The sequence below is a fragment of the Micropterus salmoides genome, unplaced genomic scaffold, assembly GCF_014851395.1.
Source record: "Micropterus salmoides isolate LMB-PRFRI ecotype aquatic unplaced genomic scaffold, ASM1485139v1 Ms_hic_scaffold_6, whole genome shotgun sequence".
Taxonomy (NCBI): Eukaryota; Metazoa; Chordata; class Actinopteri; order Centrarchiformes; family Centrarchidae; genus Micropterus; species Micropterus salmoides.
Genome location: NW_024044348.1, coordinates 36,835,467 through 36,851,204, shown reverse-complemented (window position 1 = coordinate 36,851,204; position 15,738 = coordinate 36,835,467). Strand labels below are relative to the sequence as shown.

Genomic DNA, 15,738 nt, shown 5'->3' with positions numbered 1-15,738 from the left:
TTTGCTCTGTACATAGATTTTATTTCTGTGTAGAGGTGCCACGTGTTCTTTTTTTAGTCCAGAATTGTGCTCTGTGTAGTTGTGTTTATATGTATCATTATTTAATTTGTATTGCAAATACATCTATAACCATCACATATGAAAGTCATGCTTAACCAAAAACTCCAGTGTAGACTAAATGAAGGACTTCCAACCACTCTAAGTCCAAAAGTAAATTTAAATAATTTATCTATATTGATAATGAACAAGAAATCTATCAATATCAATTTTGATATTTGTCCGGCATCTTAAATATAAGGTTGTGCTGATTTTCTTGGACCAAATAAGGAATTTGAAGATGTTACTTTAGAGTCTGAAAATGTGGAATCAGCATGTCTCATTATTTTCTGACATTTGTAAACCAAACAATGAATACATTCATCAAAAAAGATCAATAAAGAAAAATGAGTGTTAGTTGCAGCCCTGATTTTAAGGAGAACATATACTAACAAATGCTAATGTGACAGCTTGTCCCCTCATTCTCATGCGTCCTTCTGTTTCCTGCTAAGCATCTGTGCTTATGTATGCGGGTGTGTTAACGTCTGCATGTGTGTCCAGCAGTCTGCGTGTGTGTGTGTTTTTGAGTGTATGCTCTCTGCAGGGCTAGTGTGCTACGGCCTCCTCTTTCTCCCTCCTCAGCTCTTATGAATCGATGATCATGTGGTGTAAGGGAGATAGATGGCCCCCAGCTCCATCTTGTCTCCTCTAATTGTAAAATATTAGTTACATTAGACTCTGGCCCATGATTAATGGAACTTATTTGGAAGGTGGACTCTCATTCACACACACACTTTCTTCTTCCCCTCTCCCTCTCTCTTGGTTACCGATGGTCTCCAAAGTCTCTTCCTGGAAGAATTGAGTGATTTCACTTAAAGCAAACAAAAAGGCTTCCCCTGGTAGGGAAAGTGAAGGAGGAAAAGACGGGGAGGAGAGGAGGAGAAGGACGTGAAATGAGGGAGGGAGATAAGAAAGAAGGGAGAGCTTATGAACGGGGTAAATAACAGCTCTACTGGGAGAGGTTTTAAAAAGTTGTGGTGTTGGCTGGATCCAAAGGGATTTAAGCTCCTTGCAAGATAAATTAGATAGAGTTAGATTATTCAGTATGCAGGATCACATTTGAAAAATGCAAAACATGATCAAGTCTTGATCGTGTTTACAAGCTGATCTCTGTGAAAAAGGGGTATTTTTGTCTAATGCTAATGTTACCCACCTTGCAAAATACATCCAAGGAAGCAGTTGATAAGTTCAGACAGTGAACATTTTGAAGCGTGCACTGTGGTAATATGAATTCCCTTCCAGCACAGACATAGTTAAGGGAACACACCCCTCATTCATTAAACTAATTTTTTTTGTGGTTGTGCATTTGTGTGCACCAATTACCAATAAAGTGGTATGATTTTGCATCACCTTGGTCACAATTTATGCCAAAAATAAATTGAAACTGATATTTGTGGCCTACTCTTCACAACAAGAAATATATGTCTTCCAACAGAACAAAAAAAGTGGTCCTTGTTTAGTTGGCTAGCAATCGAAAACAATGTGTGCATTTGGAAATCCAGGAGAATGTACATAATGCTCTTCAAAGGTTTGCCTGTTATCCTTCTGCTTGTTACTCAACACAAACAAATCAACAAATACATTTAAAACCTGATGTACACCACGCAACTTTAACCTTATTTGTGAAGCAGATTATTATTTCACATACAACTTTAAATACCTCTCCTCACATTTACATTGCTGCACATGTTTTTTACATTTAGCAATGAGACAATGCAGGATTTACAGTTGTCAGAATATTTTCTTGTGGAATATTTGTCTTGCAAATGTAGTGGATCAGATGTGTAATACAGCCTTGCCCTCAGAAATATAGGAAAAGGTTCTGATGAACAACTGAAATTTTGTCTTTTTTCTAACCAAGCAAGTAAATATAAAGTTGTTGTTGCAGATGTTTAGATGTTGTCAATTACCATAATTATCTCCATTATTAATTTTAAATGTTACAAAACATATGTTTTTACCTTTGCCTTTTTTTTATACTTGTATCTTCAAATCATCCATAATAATGATGATAATTACGTTTAATTGTGGCTAAAATGCAGTAGCTGAGATGAGCTTTAACCTGTTTAGTTAACACTGCACCCCTGACCGTCAGCGACTGAGCAGCTTTACTAAGCAGTTTGGCTTCAGTGCTTTGCCCAGTGTTGACTGAGGTGTTGACTTACGGTGGTGGTGATGGAGCAGTGGATAAGACACATGCCTTTGGTGTGAGAGAGACCCAGGTTCAAATCCACTGTAAGACACCAATGTGTCCCTGAGCAAGACACTTAACTCCTAGTGGCTCCAGAGATGTGTGAGATATGACTATATATGCAATTGTAAGTTGCTTTGGATAAGAGTGTCAGCTAAATGTAATGACTCAAAAGTAGTTGAGCCAATAAGGACAGAGTCAAAAGCATTTAGTTTCATCACTCAGTTGTTCTTGGATCTCTGAACTTTAAACTGAAGACCTTCCAGTCACAATGTTGCTGTAACCTCTGGACCAGTTTTGGAATTGTGGGATTTGCTGAAGTCCTCAGAGAGTTTAATTAAATGATTACAAATATCTACAGATATGTGCACGCACTCACACCCTCACACACATATTTATACATATTCTTTATTTAAAGACTAAATCAGCAATAACCAAACTCTCCCTCTCTCATGGAAAACACCTAAGTGTCCCAGTCTGCCTATCTGCCGTGTGTTTTCTGTTTCCCTAACTTTAAGCTGTTATCACTGTGTGTCGAGGTCAAAGGAAGTTCATGATGATTAATGCAGCAGAGTAGCCAATGCTGTTTGTGTCAGAATGTGAGTGAGAAGCAGGTGGCCGGCATATCTATCAACTCCCACTGCCCTGTTTTTTTATTGCTGAGAGACATGGATGACAGCCTATGCGCACGCGCCACACACACACACATTCACGAAGATACAGATACAGCCACACGTGCAGTTTGGCATCCATTATCTGTGTGCAGTGACAGGTCAGCAGCAGATTGTGCCTCCCTCAGTTCAGCAGGGAGTGAGAAAAAAATAAGGCAAGGTAGGGCATCTTGTCTGCACACACACACACACACACACACACACACACACACACACTGTGAACCACTCTGCAAAGGTTGGGGACTGGGGAAAATTATACAAATGAGTGAGTCAGTGAGTCAGCAAACAACATAAAACAAGTGAATAAGTGAACACAAGAAAACATGAATGAGAGAGTGAGTGACGGAAAAGAAAGGAAAATGTGAGTAAGTCAGTTACTAAGCGTGTGAAAATAAATGAATGAAAGAAGCAGTAAGTGGGTGATTTGGTCACAGAAGGTATAAGAAAGAGTGAAAGAGTGACTCGCTGAATGAATGAGAGCAAATAGGTGCGAGAACCAATGAGGGAGTGTGCGTTATGTCAGTGAGTCAGTGACTGAGTAAGCAAACAGATGAGTGAATGACTGTGTGAAGCAAACTTTGAGCAAAGAGAAGACAAGCGGCCTAAAAAATGAAAATAGAACAAGCAATGAAGACAGAAAGGAAGGAGCTGCTATTCTGGGTTCTTATTAACAGGTCCTACTATTAGCGCAATTAATAATCTAGTTCAGTATTTAACATGGGACCTAGTCCCTTGTGGGGACGTTTTAGCTGGCTTTGATGCTGAAAGCACTACACCCTCTCCCCCAACAGTTCCTCTCCTCTCCTTAAGTGCCTCCCTTGGTGTTATTTGCGTGTTGGTTTTCTCTAGTTAAGCTAGGAAACAGACCAAATCACTATTCCCCAAACTTCAGGCCAATTTTCTATCAACACGCCAGCTCGTTGAGGGAAATGCTCTTAATTCATCACAGGAAATCTAGAGAAGAATAAAATCCCTTCAGGCTGTTTGAAGTAATGTAAATGTATTTATTTTTGGAGGAGGCTGGGGTGTGGGAGGAGTTTATATATATTACCAAAAAAAAAACACTGGACCATGCAGTCATGCAGGCAACATTTATGAAATCTTATACTTTTATGTTATCTTTCTTTTTTTTCCTGGAGCAAAAACCAAAGCATGACTGTTCAGGGATGTAAACAAAAACATTTTCACATACATGTACAATTACAAATGATATAAAACAGGCAAGTCCTTTAACTTCAGATCTTGGCTTATAGTCACCAGAATCAGACTATTTCTTTATAATAATCCAAATGGTTGCTGTCTGTAAAGTGCAAAGGAGCTGCTCAGAGCCAAAGCAGCATGACTTTCAATAATGGAGATTTGCCAAAATCTACAGGCTCAAAACAAGGAGGTGTAGATAGTTTTAAGTTTAATATTCAGACATTCAGCAAGGTTCATCTTTAAACACTTATTGATTTTCACTAGGTGTGTTTGTTAGTACAGAATAAAACTCATAATCAGATAATAGAGCCTGCAAATTGACATGCTGAAGTTTGGGACCATCTCTAAAAAGAGAGCTTCAAATGTTTGTAGGTAGCTTTCTCTTTTTTCCTTGTTTTCCTTGTTCTCTTTTTTCCCTTGTTTTTTTCCATACAAACGTTAAACCAATTTTATTTTATTTTGGGCCTCACTCCGTTGCACGCAGAGCCTGCTATTTTAAAAGTATATAATACAGCAAAAGGAGCTATTAGGACATACATATGATATGCACAACATTTACTTTTTAAAACATGCAATGGCCCAGTGCATTTCTGATTTGTATATTCCCACTGTTAACACCTCTTGTTCTGTTTCCATTATTCCGGTTTTTTGGACCATTGACAGTTTACACAGCTGGCCTTTTTCTTTTTTGAAGGTGTGGTTTAAATGTAAAAAATGCTTTATTATTTAAATAATTTAGGTACAGACTTGTCACTCTTAATACTACCTCACTAGGTCACCGCCTAACAATAAATGTAAATACATTTATTATAATAAGCTGCTTGCACAGACAAGCTATACGGCTTTTTTGGGAGGACGGTCTGATCTAGAAGTATCATTTCAGCAGCAAAATAGCTCGGAACACTATTTTTCAGTGTAGATGTGTGTTGGCATTCATGTGTCTGTGTGTATGTGAGGGTGTTGCTGCAGTTTGCTGAGTAATCTGGGAGCCACAGCATGCAAGCAGGTTATTGGACAGATGGTTTAGCACATTTAATTGCTCACACCTTCTGTGTGTCTCGGTCTCCCTGCCTACAAACTCTCTGTCTGTCTGTATAACTGTAGGCCTATCTCCTATTCTCCTTTTCATGCTGTCATAGCGTCCTTAAGATTTCTACTCTACTCTCTGTGTTTTTAAATAGGTATCTTTCTGTTTAATATAAGCTATGGTCAGTTGAGTGTTTTTCTGTGTACAGAACCTGTTGAATGTTAATATATTCACATGCAAACACACACACACACACACACACACACACAAATCCTCATGTTTCTTCAGGTTTTTCCCACTTCTCTCTTACTAACATGCAGCTTCTTTAACAAAAACACACGGACTGAGCATATAATCACAAACATTTACCCAAACACACACTACAGAAAAAACGAATGCACATATAAAAACATAGGAAAGCATGTTTTAAGGTGCACATACGCAAACCCATGCACAGCCACACACATATACAGAGGCACAGAAAGACCAGGAAAAACATGTTGGCGTCCAATCCAAAGCTGTCGTCCTTAAATGCCATTTGATGCCAGAACTGCCATCTGTTGCTGTCTTAAGATAGCTCTTCTCACAAGACACAGGCGAGACAACACTTTTCCAAGAGCCATGGTGTGTTTTTCACATATGCCCACAAACCGTTCAATACAAGCACAGTTTTGGTAAGTTACAACCTCAAAAAAAATCTGCCTCTCTCCCTGTCACTCCTCACTGGCACTTCAAATCAAAAGAGACCCAAAAATTGGAAAAACCATTATGACTTTATTTTTATTTTGTAAAGCTATATGTTTCTTGACATTATTGCCAGGCTTTTGATGTATGCCCTCCTATGGCTATTGAACATATTGTTAAATACACATGAAAAGACGAGACGAGAGCTCAAGTGGTGCATCTTTACTTTACCTCCAGTGGAGTGTGTTTGTGTGGACTTGTATTACTCATGTTACGGGGACATAAATCTATTAACATAGTTGGGACAAAATGCAAGTCCCTATACTGTAAATCATTAACTTTTAGGGTGAAGACTTGGTTTAAGGTTAGGTTTAGGTTAAAAGAGGGACAGTCGCCTTTATGGGGGTAATTACAGCGGGCTGGGGGGTGAGAGAGGCGCGAGTAGGGATGTGCATGTGTGGAAGGTGAAACATGTTTGTGGCACCCTCCCACACACACACACACACACACACACACACATATACCAACACACCTCCACTCACTGAATCTTCTCCTGCCCTCCTCTTTACTTTCTCTCCCCCTTTTCTTCTGATCTCCAAGCAGAGGGCCTTGGGGGGTTAATTAACAGGCTTAGATAATGCCACACTAATGAAAACAACACCACTGTTTCTCCCCTCTCTTGTCTCTCTCTTTCCTTTTCTTTGTCTTTATTCCTCTATGTATGTATCTCTTTCCCTTCCTTCTTTCATTCTTGCTTTAGGCAAGGCTGTAACCAACCTAGTGTCTGGGCCCTAATAAAGACAAAAATGACAAATTACTTAAATAAAGCAAAGTAAAAATGTAATAAGGAAATTGTACAATATCACTGGTGAGAAACATACACATGGAGCAAAATGAACAGAAATTGGCGGATAGTGAAATTTGGAAGGCCATTAGTTTTAAAAGGTCTGTGGATTCCTATTGCCATAAAGTGTCAATACTGGACAATTCAACAAAATACTGGATTACGGTTGATAAGGTTTTTTACACTCAGTGCCAACAAAAGCTGCTCAAAGCAGCTATGACACAGTTAAGGTTAGTGAAAGATTGTGTTTAAGGCAAATACAGTATGGCTAACGCAAGGTTAACAATTGCTTGGGGTATGGCAACTAAAATTATTAGTTAACATCATTTGGGATAAGATCATGGTTAGTTTGAACTGAGTTCACAGTCCCAAAAATGCTGCAAGTTTGACTTAAGGATTTTTCTTAAGGACGTTAAGGATTTCTTGTGGTCATCATTCATAAAGGCAAACATTAATTGCAGGTCTGTGATGTGATACAAAATATGACTGTCACAGAGTTGTGTAATGGCTAGAAAACTATCTATTCCATATATGTTATATGTTATTAATGCCACTGTATATTGAGATTCATTCTTCACAATTATATAAGAAAAGATAGACGTCACATTGGAAGTGATAAGAATTGGTGCATAGTGAGCCACTGACAAAATGTCAAACCGATGCCAACGTAGTTGAGGTGTGAAACCTATAATAGCGTGGGAGGATACTGTAGTGTATTGTAAAACACCTTAGTTTCTTCTCAGTGATATAGTAAGCTAATGTGGTGGGCAGCAAGGTAACATCTAAATAGTTTCAGTGACAAATCTTAAGCAAACAACCTTCAGGTTCAATTTACTGCAGAGTTGTAATCTCCCTTCAAACCCCAATTGCTCATATAAATTTTACTTACCTGTGAATTACAACATGAGACATACGTACAGAAAAAAAAGAGTTTCTCTAATCAGCATGAGAATGAACTCAGAAGTCACAATGACAATCAGTCATTTGAGACAAACAGAAGGAGAGCAGAGAAATCAGAACCAACTACAGGGAAATGCCACAAGACAAAAGGATTAAAAATCAGATTAGGTTTGACCAGGCCTGGCTCTAGACAACAGGGGGCCCTAGGCAAAATTTTACATTTATATAACAATTGTTTTATGAGGAGAACATGGCAACACTTTGATATTGTACTACCACAAAACATTCCTGCAATTTATAAAGTGGGCATAATCCTTGCATGAAATTAGTATACAAAACACACATTTTTAGGTAGTAAACATGCCTCCATTCAATAGATGTTTATCAAGAATTATGCCGTCAGACGTCATCAGAGGTCTCTCATCAGAGGGCAATAACAACTCTTGACAACAGGCATGTTGGCAGAAAAACACTACAACCAAGCCAACACTCAACAGCAGTTATACAATTCTAAATAATCTTGTCAAGTAAAGTCAATTTTATGTATATAGCCCAATATCAGAAATCACTATTTGCCTTACAGTCTGTACAGCATCCAGCACCCTCTGTCCTTTGACCCTTGATTCAAATGAGGAATACGCCACCACCACCACCACACACACACACACACACACACACACACACACCAAAAAAAAGACTTACAACAGGAAAAAAATGGAAGAAACGAAGAGCAAAAGAGGAGGGATCCCTCACCCAGGACAGACAGACATGCAATACATGTAGTGTGTACAGAATAGATTCACAAAAGAAAGTTATAGTATATACAATTATGATGACAAAATGTAGATTGTTAAGCACAAGTGAAAAGGATGAAGGAGGACTCGGAAATTGCACATTAGTATACATTATTGCACTAATAACTGTAGATCAATGTAAGGCAACAGATATATTTTTCAATTCAGTACAATTTGATAGGTTGATGTGGGGATGCTGTCAGATATTTATTTAGTATGACACCTGCTGTTTGTTGAAGGCAGTGCCTGTCAACCTGTTGGCAGAATGCAGCATTAAAGCAGGTGAAATGTTTTATCTTTTCATTGATTAAAAATGTATTTCATTCATATTCTGCAGGTGAAATAAAGCCCCGTCGAGAGGGTCAACCATTCTCTCTGTCTCTCTGTCTGCCATCCATGATAGTTCTCCTGTGCGCGAGCCGTTACACTGGCACTCTATCTAGACACGTGCACACTCCTCTCAATTCAATTCAAATTAGCTTTATTGGCATGAATGTGTAACAGCAATATTGCCAAAGCATCATACAAACTACATAACCTCTCTCTCTCTTACCTCTCTTTGGGTGATGCAGTCAGAGATTCCAGGACTCACACTCACCAACTGAGATGTTGATTGGCTTGACATGGTTTATTTATTGAGGAGGGGGCCTCCCCGTTCTGGGTTAGAAAAAAAGGACTTGCGGGGCCCTACACAACTGCATATTCAGCTCCATTTGCTGACCTAAATGTGCATTTTTGGGCCAGGGTCAAGGTCATTGACCAAATGCCAGTTGATACCCGACAAAAGATCAATGGGGTCATTCACATCCTCTACCAAACACAATCTAACAGAGGTGGGGGTTACAATCTCCATACATGACCAATTGTCACCATCTGACTGACAAGTTCACATTTAGGTCATATGGTGACACCTGACACCATGCTCTATTTGCTAATGACCACAGTCCTTACCAATGACCTGATGCAACTCAAAGCACCAGGTCATTAGTAAGTACACCTTTGAGCTTATATTCTCTACACCATGCTGACCATTTTATTGTGTCTTTTATTCCGCCATAGTTGGTGCTATGAACCCATTGCTGTAGTTGGTGTTCAGTCTTCAATCAAACAGTGTGGTCAACACTTTGACGTTTAATCATGTTTGAAATCCTCTCTCCTAAAATTTACTAATTTGTTTTGCCAAAGATGTTTTAAAGAAAACATAATTGCTTTCCAGATAATGTTTAGTGGACAAAGGGCTAAGTTTTTCTACTGATAACAAGTCAAAAGGAGAGAGGCGCAGGACTTTGACAATGGAGGTTAGGTTTAGGTAACAAAAGCATTTGCTTAAGTCTAAATGTAAATGCTCTGTACTTGTATAGCGCCTTTCTAGTCTTTTCGACCACTCAAAGCGGTTTTACACTACATCTGCATTCACCAGTCACACACTGAGCCTAAGTGCTCAAACGGAAACTAACATTCACACTCACTCATACACTGGCGGAATAGCCGCCAGGGGCAATTCGGGGTTCAGTATCTTGCCCAAGGACACGCAACCAGGGATTGAACCGCCAACCTTCCGATTAACGGCCAACCCGCTCTACCTACGTCTTTCAGCTGTTTAGCTACTGTGTTATTTACTTATCAAGAGCATTACTTTTACACTCTGGGCTTATACCACACTCTGCAAGTGGAGACTGGACTTCCTCACTAACAGACACCAGACAGTTTGGTTTGGTGGTCACACCTCTTCCACCTCTTAGTGCTCAGCACCGGAGCCCCCCCAGGGTTGTGTGCTCAGCCCCCACCATTTCACGCTGTACACTCAAGACTGGACAGAACTTGGTCGTGAAGTTTGCAGATGACACCACCATCATCAGCTAGATTTCAAACAATGATTAGTCCTTAAATCACAAGGAAATTAACTGTCTTGCAGGGTGATGAACAAAAAACATAACGTGTATACACTGACCTCACTTATAACTAAATAACTGACAAGTCTCCCGGTTGTTCCTAGATGTTCCTAGTCTGGCACTCTAGGAACTCTACTTTGATTGATAATTTGAAGTGACATCTCTGTCTATGTCTACTCCAAGATACTGACTGACTGACTGATTTTTTTCACTTCTGTAGAACCTTCAGAAAAGGTGGTTCCTAGAATTCATGTTCTGGTCTGGTGTCCTCACAATGCCACCAAGACATGGATGTGTGTGTGTGTGTGTGTGTGTGTAGTCATGGGATATATAGGAAAGATAGAGAAAGCCTCTCTTTAATTTTTAATCCATAACAAAGTATAGCCTGCGTGTCTCTAAATTGCTCAGCAGTAGTCAATTTCAATCTCAACAATAACTCAAGTTTATACATGCTACCCAAAGTTTCTTCAAGGCATGCAATTCAAAACACAATCTCTCTCTCTCTTTACCTAAACATCTCCCCGGAGATAAAACTGAGCTTGATTTGTATTTATTTTTAAAGTCCATAGAGACAAACTGTAACTAAGCGGGGAAAAGGGGGAAAAAAGTTGAGTTGTTTGAGGGCATAACTTGCTCTCTCTAAGTGTAAAATGGGATGAGATATTCTGCCTCTCGGACTTAACGTAATGTAAGAGAGTGTGAAATTAAACTGCACACGAATAAAGGGACCCTTCATTGTGTGCCGCCGACTAGCTTATCTGTAAATTCAGACAACTGGAACATCCAAAGCCTCCAAACTTGTAGCAATCCCCTTTGTGTGGCTCCGGAGCAAACAATGTAATATCAGAAAGCCAGAGCGGCTCCAAATCCTGTGTCAGATTGCCAAACACAAAGTAGCTGCTTCTGCGCATCCTGCAATGCCTTGGTGCATCCTCACCTCACGTCTGTGTGTGTGTGTGTGTGTGTGTGTGTGTGTGTGTGTGTGTGTGTGTACTTTAGCGTGCACGTGTCCGTCTTTATACATTATACGTAGACTATGCACTCACTCCTCCTAACCCCATGTGTATGCAAGTGAGTGCTTCAAATAGATTGTTTCCTCTTTAATTCCTTGCCTTGTACCTATTGATATTCCCTACACCTCTTTTAAACCCCATATGTTAATTTGATTCAGAGCATCTCAAGTTGAATAAGAGATAAAGAAAGAAAAAAAGAAAACAAGGGTAGCGGAAAATGTACTGTTATTAATAACCTAAAGTACCAGAGAGGTTCAAACTCTCTCCCTTCATTCTGCCCCTCCTTCTTCCTCCCTCCCTCCCTCCCCATTTTGTTTTGTCCTCTCTGTCTGTCTGTGAGTGAGTGAGCTAAGTGAAGTGGGTTATGATGGCGGTGTAATCGGCATCCCTCAAACAAACGGCTGGTGCTATTAAGGGCCATTGTGTTTGCTGCAGTGATGCTCAGATTCAATCTAGGGAGAACATTCTGTGCTGGAGCTCTGGCAAGGGGGGGAGATAGAGAAAGATCCCTTGCCTTGTTCCGCTCTGCTATTGTGTTCAGGGGACTAGATGTATGCACACTCTTCAAAAGATGCATATTGACTCAGGGAGCTGCAAAAGTTTAGCTCAGATGAATTTGTGGGAGCTCTCTGACTGCACAAAGTGAAAGGAGTATTAAGTGTTGGGTAATGTTTTGAGGATGTATTTGTTTCAATAAGGAGCGCGGCTGTGCTGCTGGGGTGGTGCAGATGAGGAAATTACTTTTCCCCTCCTTTTTTCCATCAACTTCACCCGTTTCTTCCAGTCTCTGTTACTCAGTCTAATCTTTCATGTTGTTAACACACCTTTATAAGGGCCAGTGGAAGCCTGAAGGCCTGAGACATTGACTTGTGGCCATAAGGGTGGAGGTTCAAGTTAGGGTTACAGGCCAATATATCAGCCTTTTTATTTAATGTAATTTAATACACTGTTGATATGATGGAGGGGCAGCAGGTAGTAATCACATGTATTGTATGTGTATTTAAGTAAATACATCTTATCTTGTCAGTGAGCCAACCACTTGTTTATGTGAAATTAAAATGAATACAACATTGATATGTACTTAGATAGATAGATAGATAGATAGATAGATAGATAGATAGATAGATGCTCTGACCTCATCACTTCCAACAAGGAAACACCAAGTTCACCACAGCAGGGACTGGGGAGTCTACAATAACTTTCCCCAATGGGGAACCTACAGGTGGATGGATGTGGGGCTTTTCAAATGCTTTATGAGTAGCAACATAATGGACAAAAGTAGTGGCAAGTGACCGCATAGCTTTCAGGAGAGCGGTGGGGCAGCAGGCACGGGGCATGCCAAAGCGCAACAAGTGGCTATAATTCTATGAGGGGAAAGACATCATGGTAATAATGATAAGTAGGTCTTGTTTTGTTTTTCTGTTTGAATTCCGTGCCACTGATTGACAGGTATAGACCCAAGAAAAGTAGCAAAAAGCAAACAAAATGAAAATCAGTAGCAATCATGGATGCACACATTGGGGTTAAAATTAACTAAGAATGGAAATGTATTCAACACATTCGTTATCAAGAGTACGCTCAAAGCTTTTTGGCGCGAAATGCTGAACAATAAATGAGAAAAGCATACATTCAAAACAGTCAAAATAAGGCTGTAACACAAATATGCCCTTCTACAAGGCACGTAACATCTGTTACTGTAACTGATCCTAATAGTAAAGTTGCAAACTTGTCAGTGTTGGTTTGGATATCAGTGCCCTCTATGCAGCTGTTAGCCCTGGTAGTTCATATCAATATGATGATGTGGCATTCTCTGTTTGGATCAGTGCGTCTCAAATGTTCTCACGTCACAACCCACCTGTAACCCACAAAACCATTAGCCCACCAAGCTATTGACCCAGTGTGGGTGGATGTCTGTTGTGTGTTCATCTGCCTACACTGTAAAGAGACTTTCACCCATGGTGATATAAATATGAATATGCTACACTGTATACGGTATGAACAGTGTGAAATTAAAATGGTTTCAATGTTCTCTTGTTCTGTTTCTTTCACCAGGCCAGAGACCATTCAAGTGCAGTTACTGTCCCTACAGTGCCTCCCAGAAGGGGAACCTGAAGACTCATGTGCTGTGTGTGCACCGCGTGCCCTTTGACAACAGCCAGTACCCTGACCGACGCTTCAAACGCTCCCGTCCCGAGTCAGATGTCACAGAGAAAAACCCCGATGACGCTGTTGGTGGTGTTATATGTAATCAGCCCACAACAGGAGCGGATGGAAGTCATGGGAGTAACATTGTGTTGTTTGCAGGGGGAGGCCACAGCTCGTCACCAGGAGTGATGCTGCCGTGAGCTGTTTTGGTTAATAACATTCAGGAGGGAGTTTGGGGTCTGTGCTGGACAATGCATTAATTAAAATACTATACATTTGTACCATCAGACACTTATTTCTAACAGACCTGTGCTTAAGACCCGGACAAAACATACTCTATTTGTGTTATTAGTAGTCTGTGGACATTTACTAAGAAAACATTATAATCTATCTGTGATGAGGTGATTCGACATTTTAGTTTTTTTTTTTAAGTAAGCACAGTGGATTATGTGTAAGAATGGAAAAGAGAAAGTGTTAGAGACTGTTAATGAAATCATAGTTTTCAGACAAATCATGGACAAAGGAAGCTATAAAGCAAAACGGAAGCCAGATGTAATCGAAAATCGAAGACTTTTCTCCAAAAATAATGCTTTTATCAGAAAAACGATCTGTGTAAACGATTTAGCAGAACAGTTACTGATGGGAAGATGGAGGAGGAAGTCACCACAGTCAGCCTAGAACATAACACCAGTGGCTGCCATTTTCCTAGCGCGAGTGATGATCACTGTATGTGTGTGTGTGTGTGTGTGTGTTGTAGGGTCAGTGGCGGCGATGGCGGCGTGTGTGTGTGTGTTGGGGATGGAGAGAGGGCGGGCGGGGGTGGAGTTGGTGCCAGCCTGACTGGAGCTGTCATCGCAGAGGAAATCAATTCAACAACACACACAAACAGACACTCAGAGTCCTACAGTGGTAACCCGACTCTGGACGGTACGCCTGGGGGTCAAGTTGAGTCCCATCAGCTGGCCGGAGCCCCTCAAGTCACCTCCATCGCTCCCTCCACTCTCATTCTCTCTAATAGTAGCCCAATCCCTTAGAATGGCCTGGAAAACACAAATCAATCAGCTGCATATTTAAAGCATCCATTAGCCAACGTTTAGACATTTTCTGCTCCGGTTTTGGCAATTCAACGTCTGGAGGTCACCTTACAGGCTCCATGTCAGAGAAGGACGGGGAGTTTTAACTGATTGTGTTTTAGCTCAGGCTGCTTTTACTTGGACTAGGAACTGTGGGCATCAACTCAGACAAAAATCTAGATTAATCTCCTCCTCTACACAGGGTGACACATGATGAAAAATTAGATAATCTTTCACATGACCCTACTTTATATAGCTACTTATACTACATTTTGTATTAATAATTATTACATGCTGATTTTTATTTTAATTTCAAAGGAGGCATTCTCTTTCTGTGTGTAAGTAGTGTTTTTTTGTTTTGTATAGGTTTTATTCCTAAGGGGGGAGAAAGGCAACATAAAGCATTGAAAACAAAATGGTTTAAAAAGAAAGAAGGAAAAAAAAGATCAACTCTGATTGTACTTTGTTTTGCCGGCAGCTGTTGGTTACTACTGGGCTAGGAGAATAAGAAAGTATAGCGCTTTGTGTCATGTCAGTATTGGTGGTAGGGGGTGGGGGCTGGGGGTTGTTAATGTTTTTATGATAAAGAGAAATGATCCAGACTATAAGAAAGTCAATATCTTACCGTACAAACACACATGCAGTGGTGGAAAGGGCTAAACTCTTAAAATTCCAGTGCCACAGCTCTACCCAAAGGAGGTTACAGTCCAACACACACACACCAACAACAACAGAGCAAGAAATACAATCCCCCTGCACACATGGAGAGATGGAGGGGAAACCAAACAGAAGGGAGAGCGGACGTGCAGAGGAAAAAGAAGAAAGAGAGACGGAAAGAAAAAGAAAAGAGGAAGGCTTAAGCTTGATTTATACTCCTGCGTAGGGTCTACGTGCGTAGCTACGCCGTAGGCTACGCACATTTTATACTTGTGCGTCGGTGTCCCCGTCATTCTGCAATTACACCCCCAAACGCTAGTCGGCGGTAGCACTACAGCGTCCACTGTGTTGACTTTTGCCGGCCGAGCAGGCTAACTCCCGGTTTAGCCCTCCGCTAACATGAATGGGTGTGAAATTGTACAAGTGCGGCTGGTGTAGCCTTTTGAAATGTTATCGACCAAATGGATCACATTCTGATAGTGAAACGAGTCATTTCGCTCGGGTTGTGACAGTCAAATATATTGATCCACCGTGTTTCAGCCGCTGTTTTG

The 15,738-nt window shown here is 40.5% G+C and overlaps 1 protein-coding gene across 5 annotated transcripts in view; it reads left to right on the top strand.

Moving 5' to 3' along the window:
• znf536 (zinc finger protein 536) overlaps positions 1-15,415 on the top strand; it is a 219,086-nt gene extending 203,671 nt beyond the window's left edge. For all 5 annotated transcript variants that reach the window (XM_038701229.1, XM_038701230.1, XM_038701227.1 and 2 more), the window contains one exon: positions 13,365-15,415. In XM_038701229.1, the coding sequence (XP_038557157.1) occupies positions 13,365-13,657 (293 nt within the window). In that variant the 3' untranslated portion in view covers positions 13,658-15,415. The remainder of the gene's footprint in view (positions 1-13,364) is intronic.
• Positions 15,416-15,738: the final 323 nt, after the last annotated feature.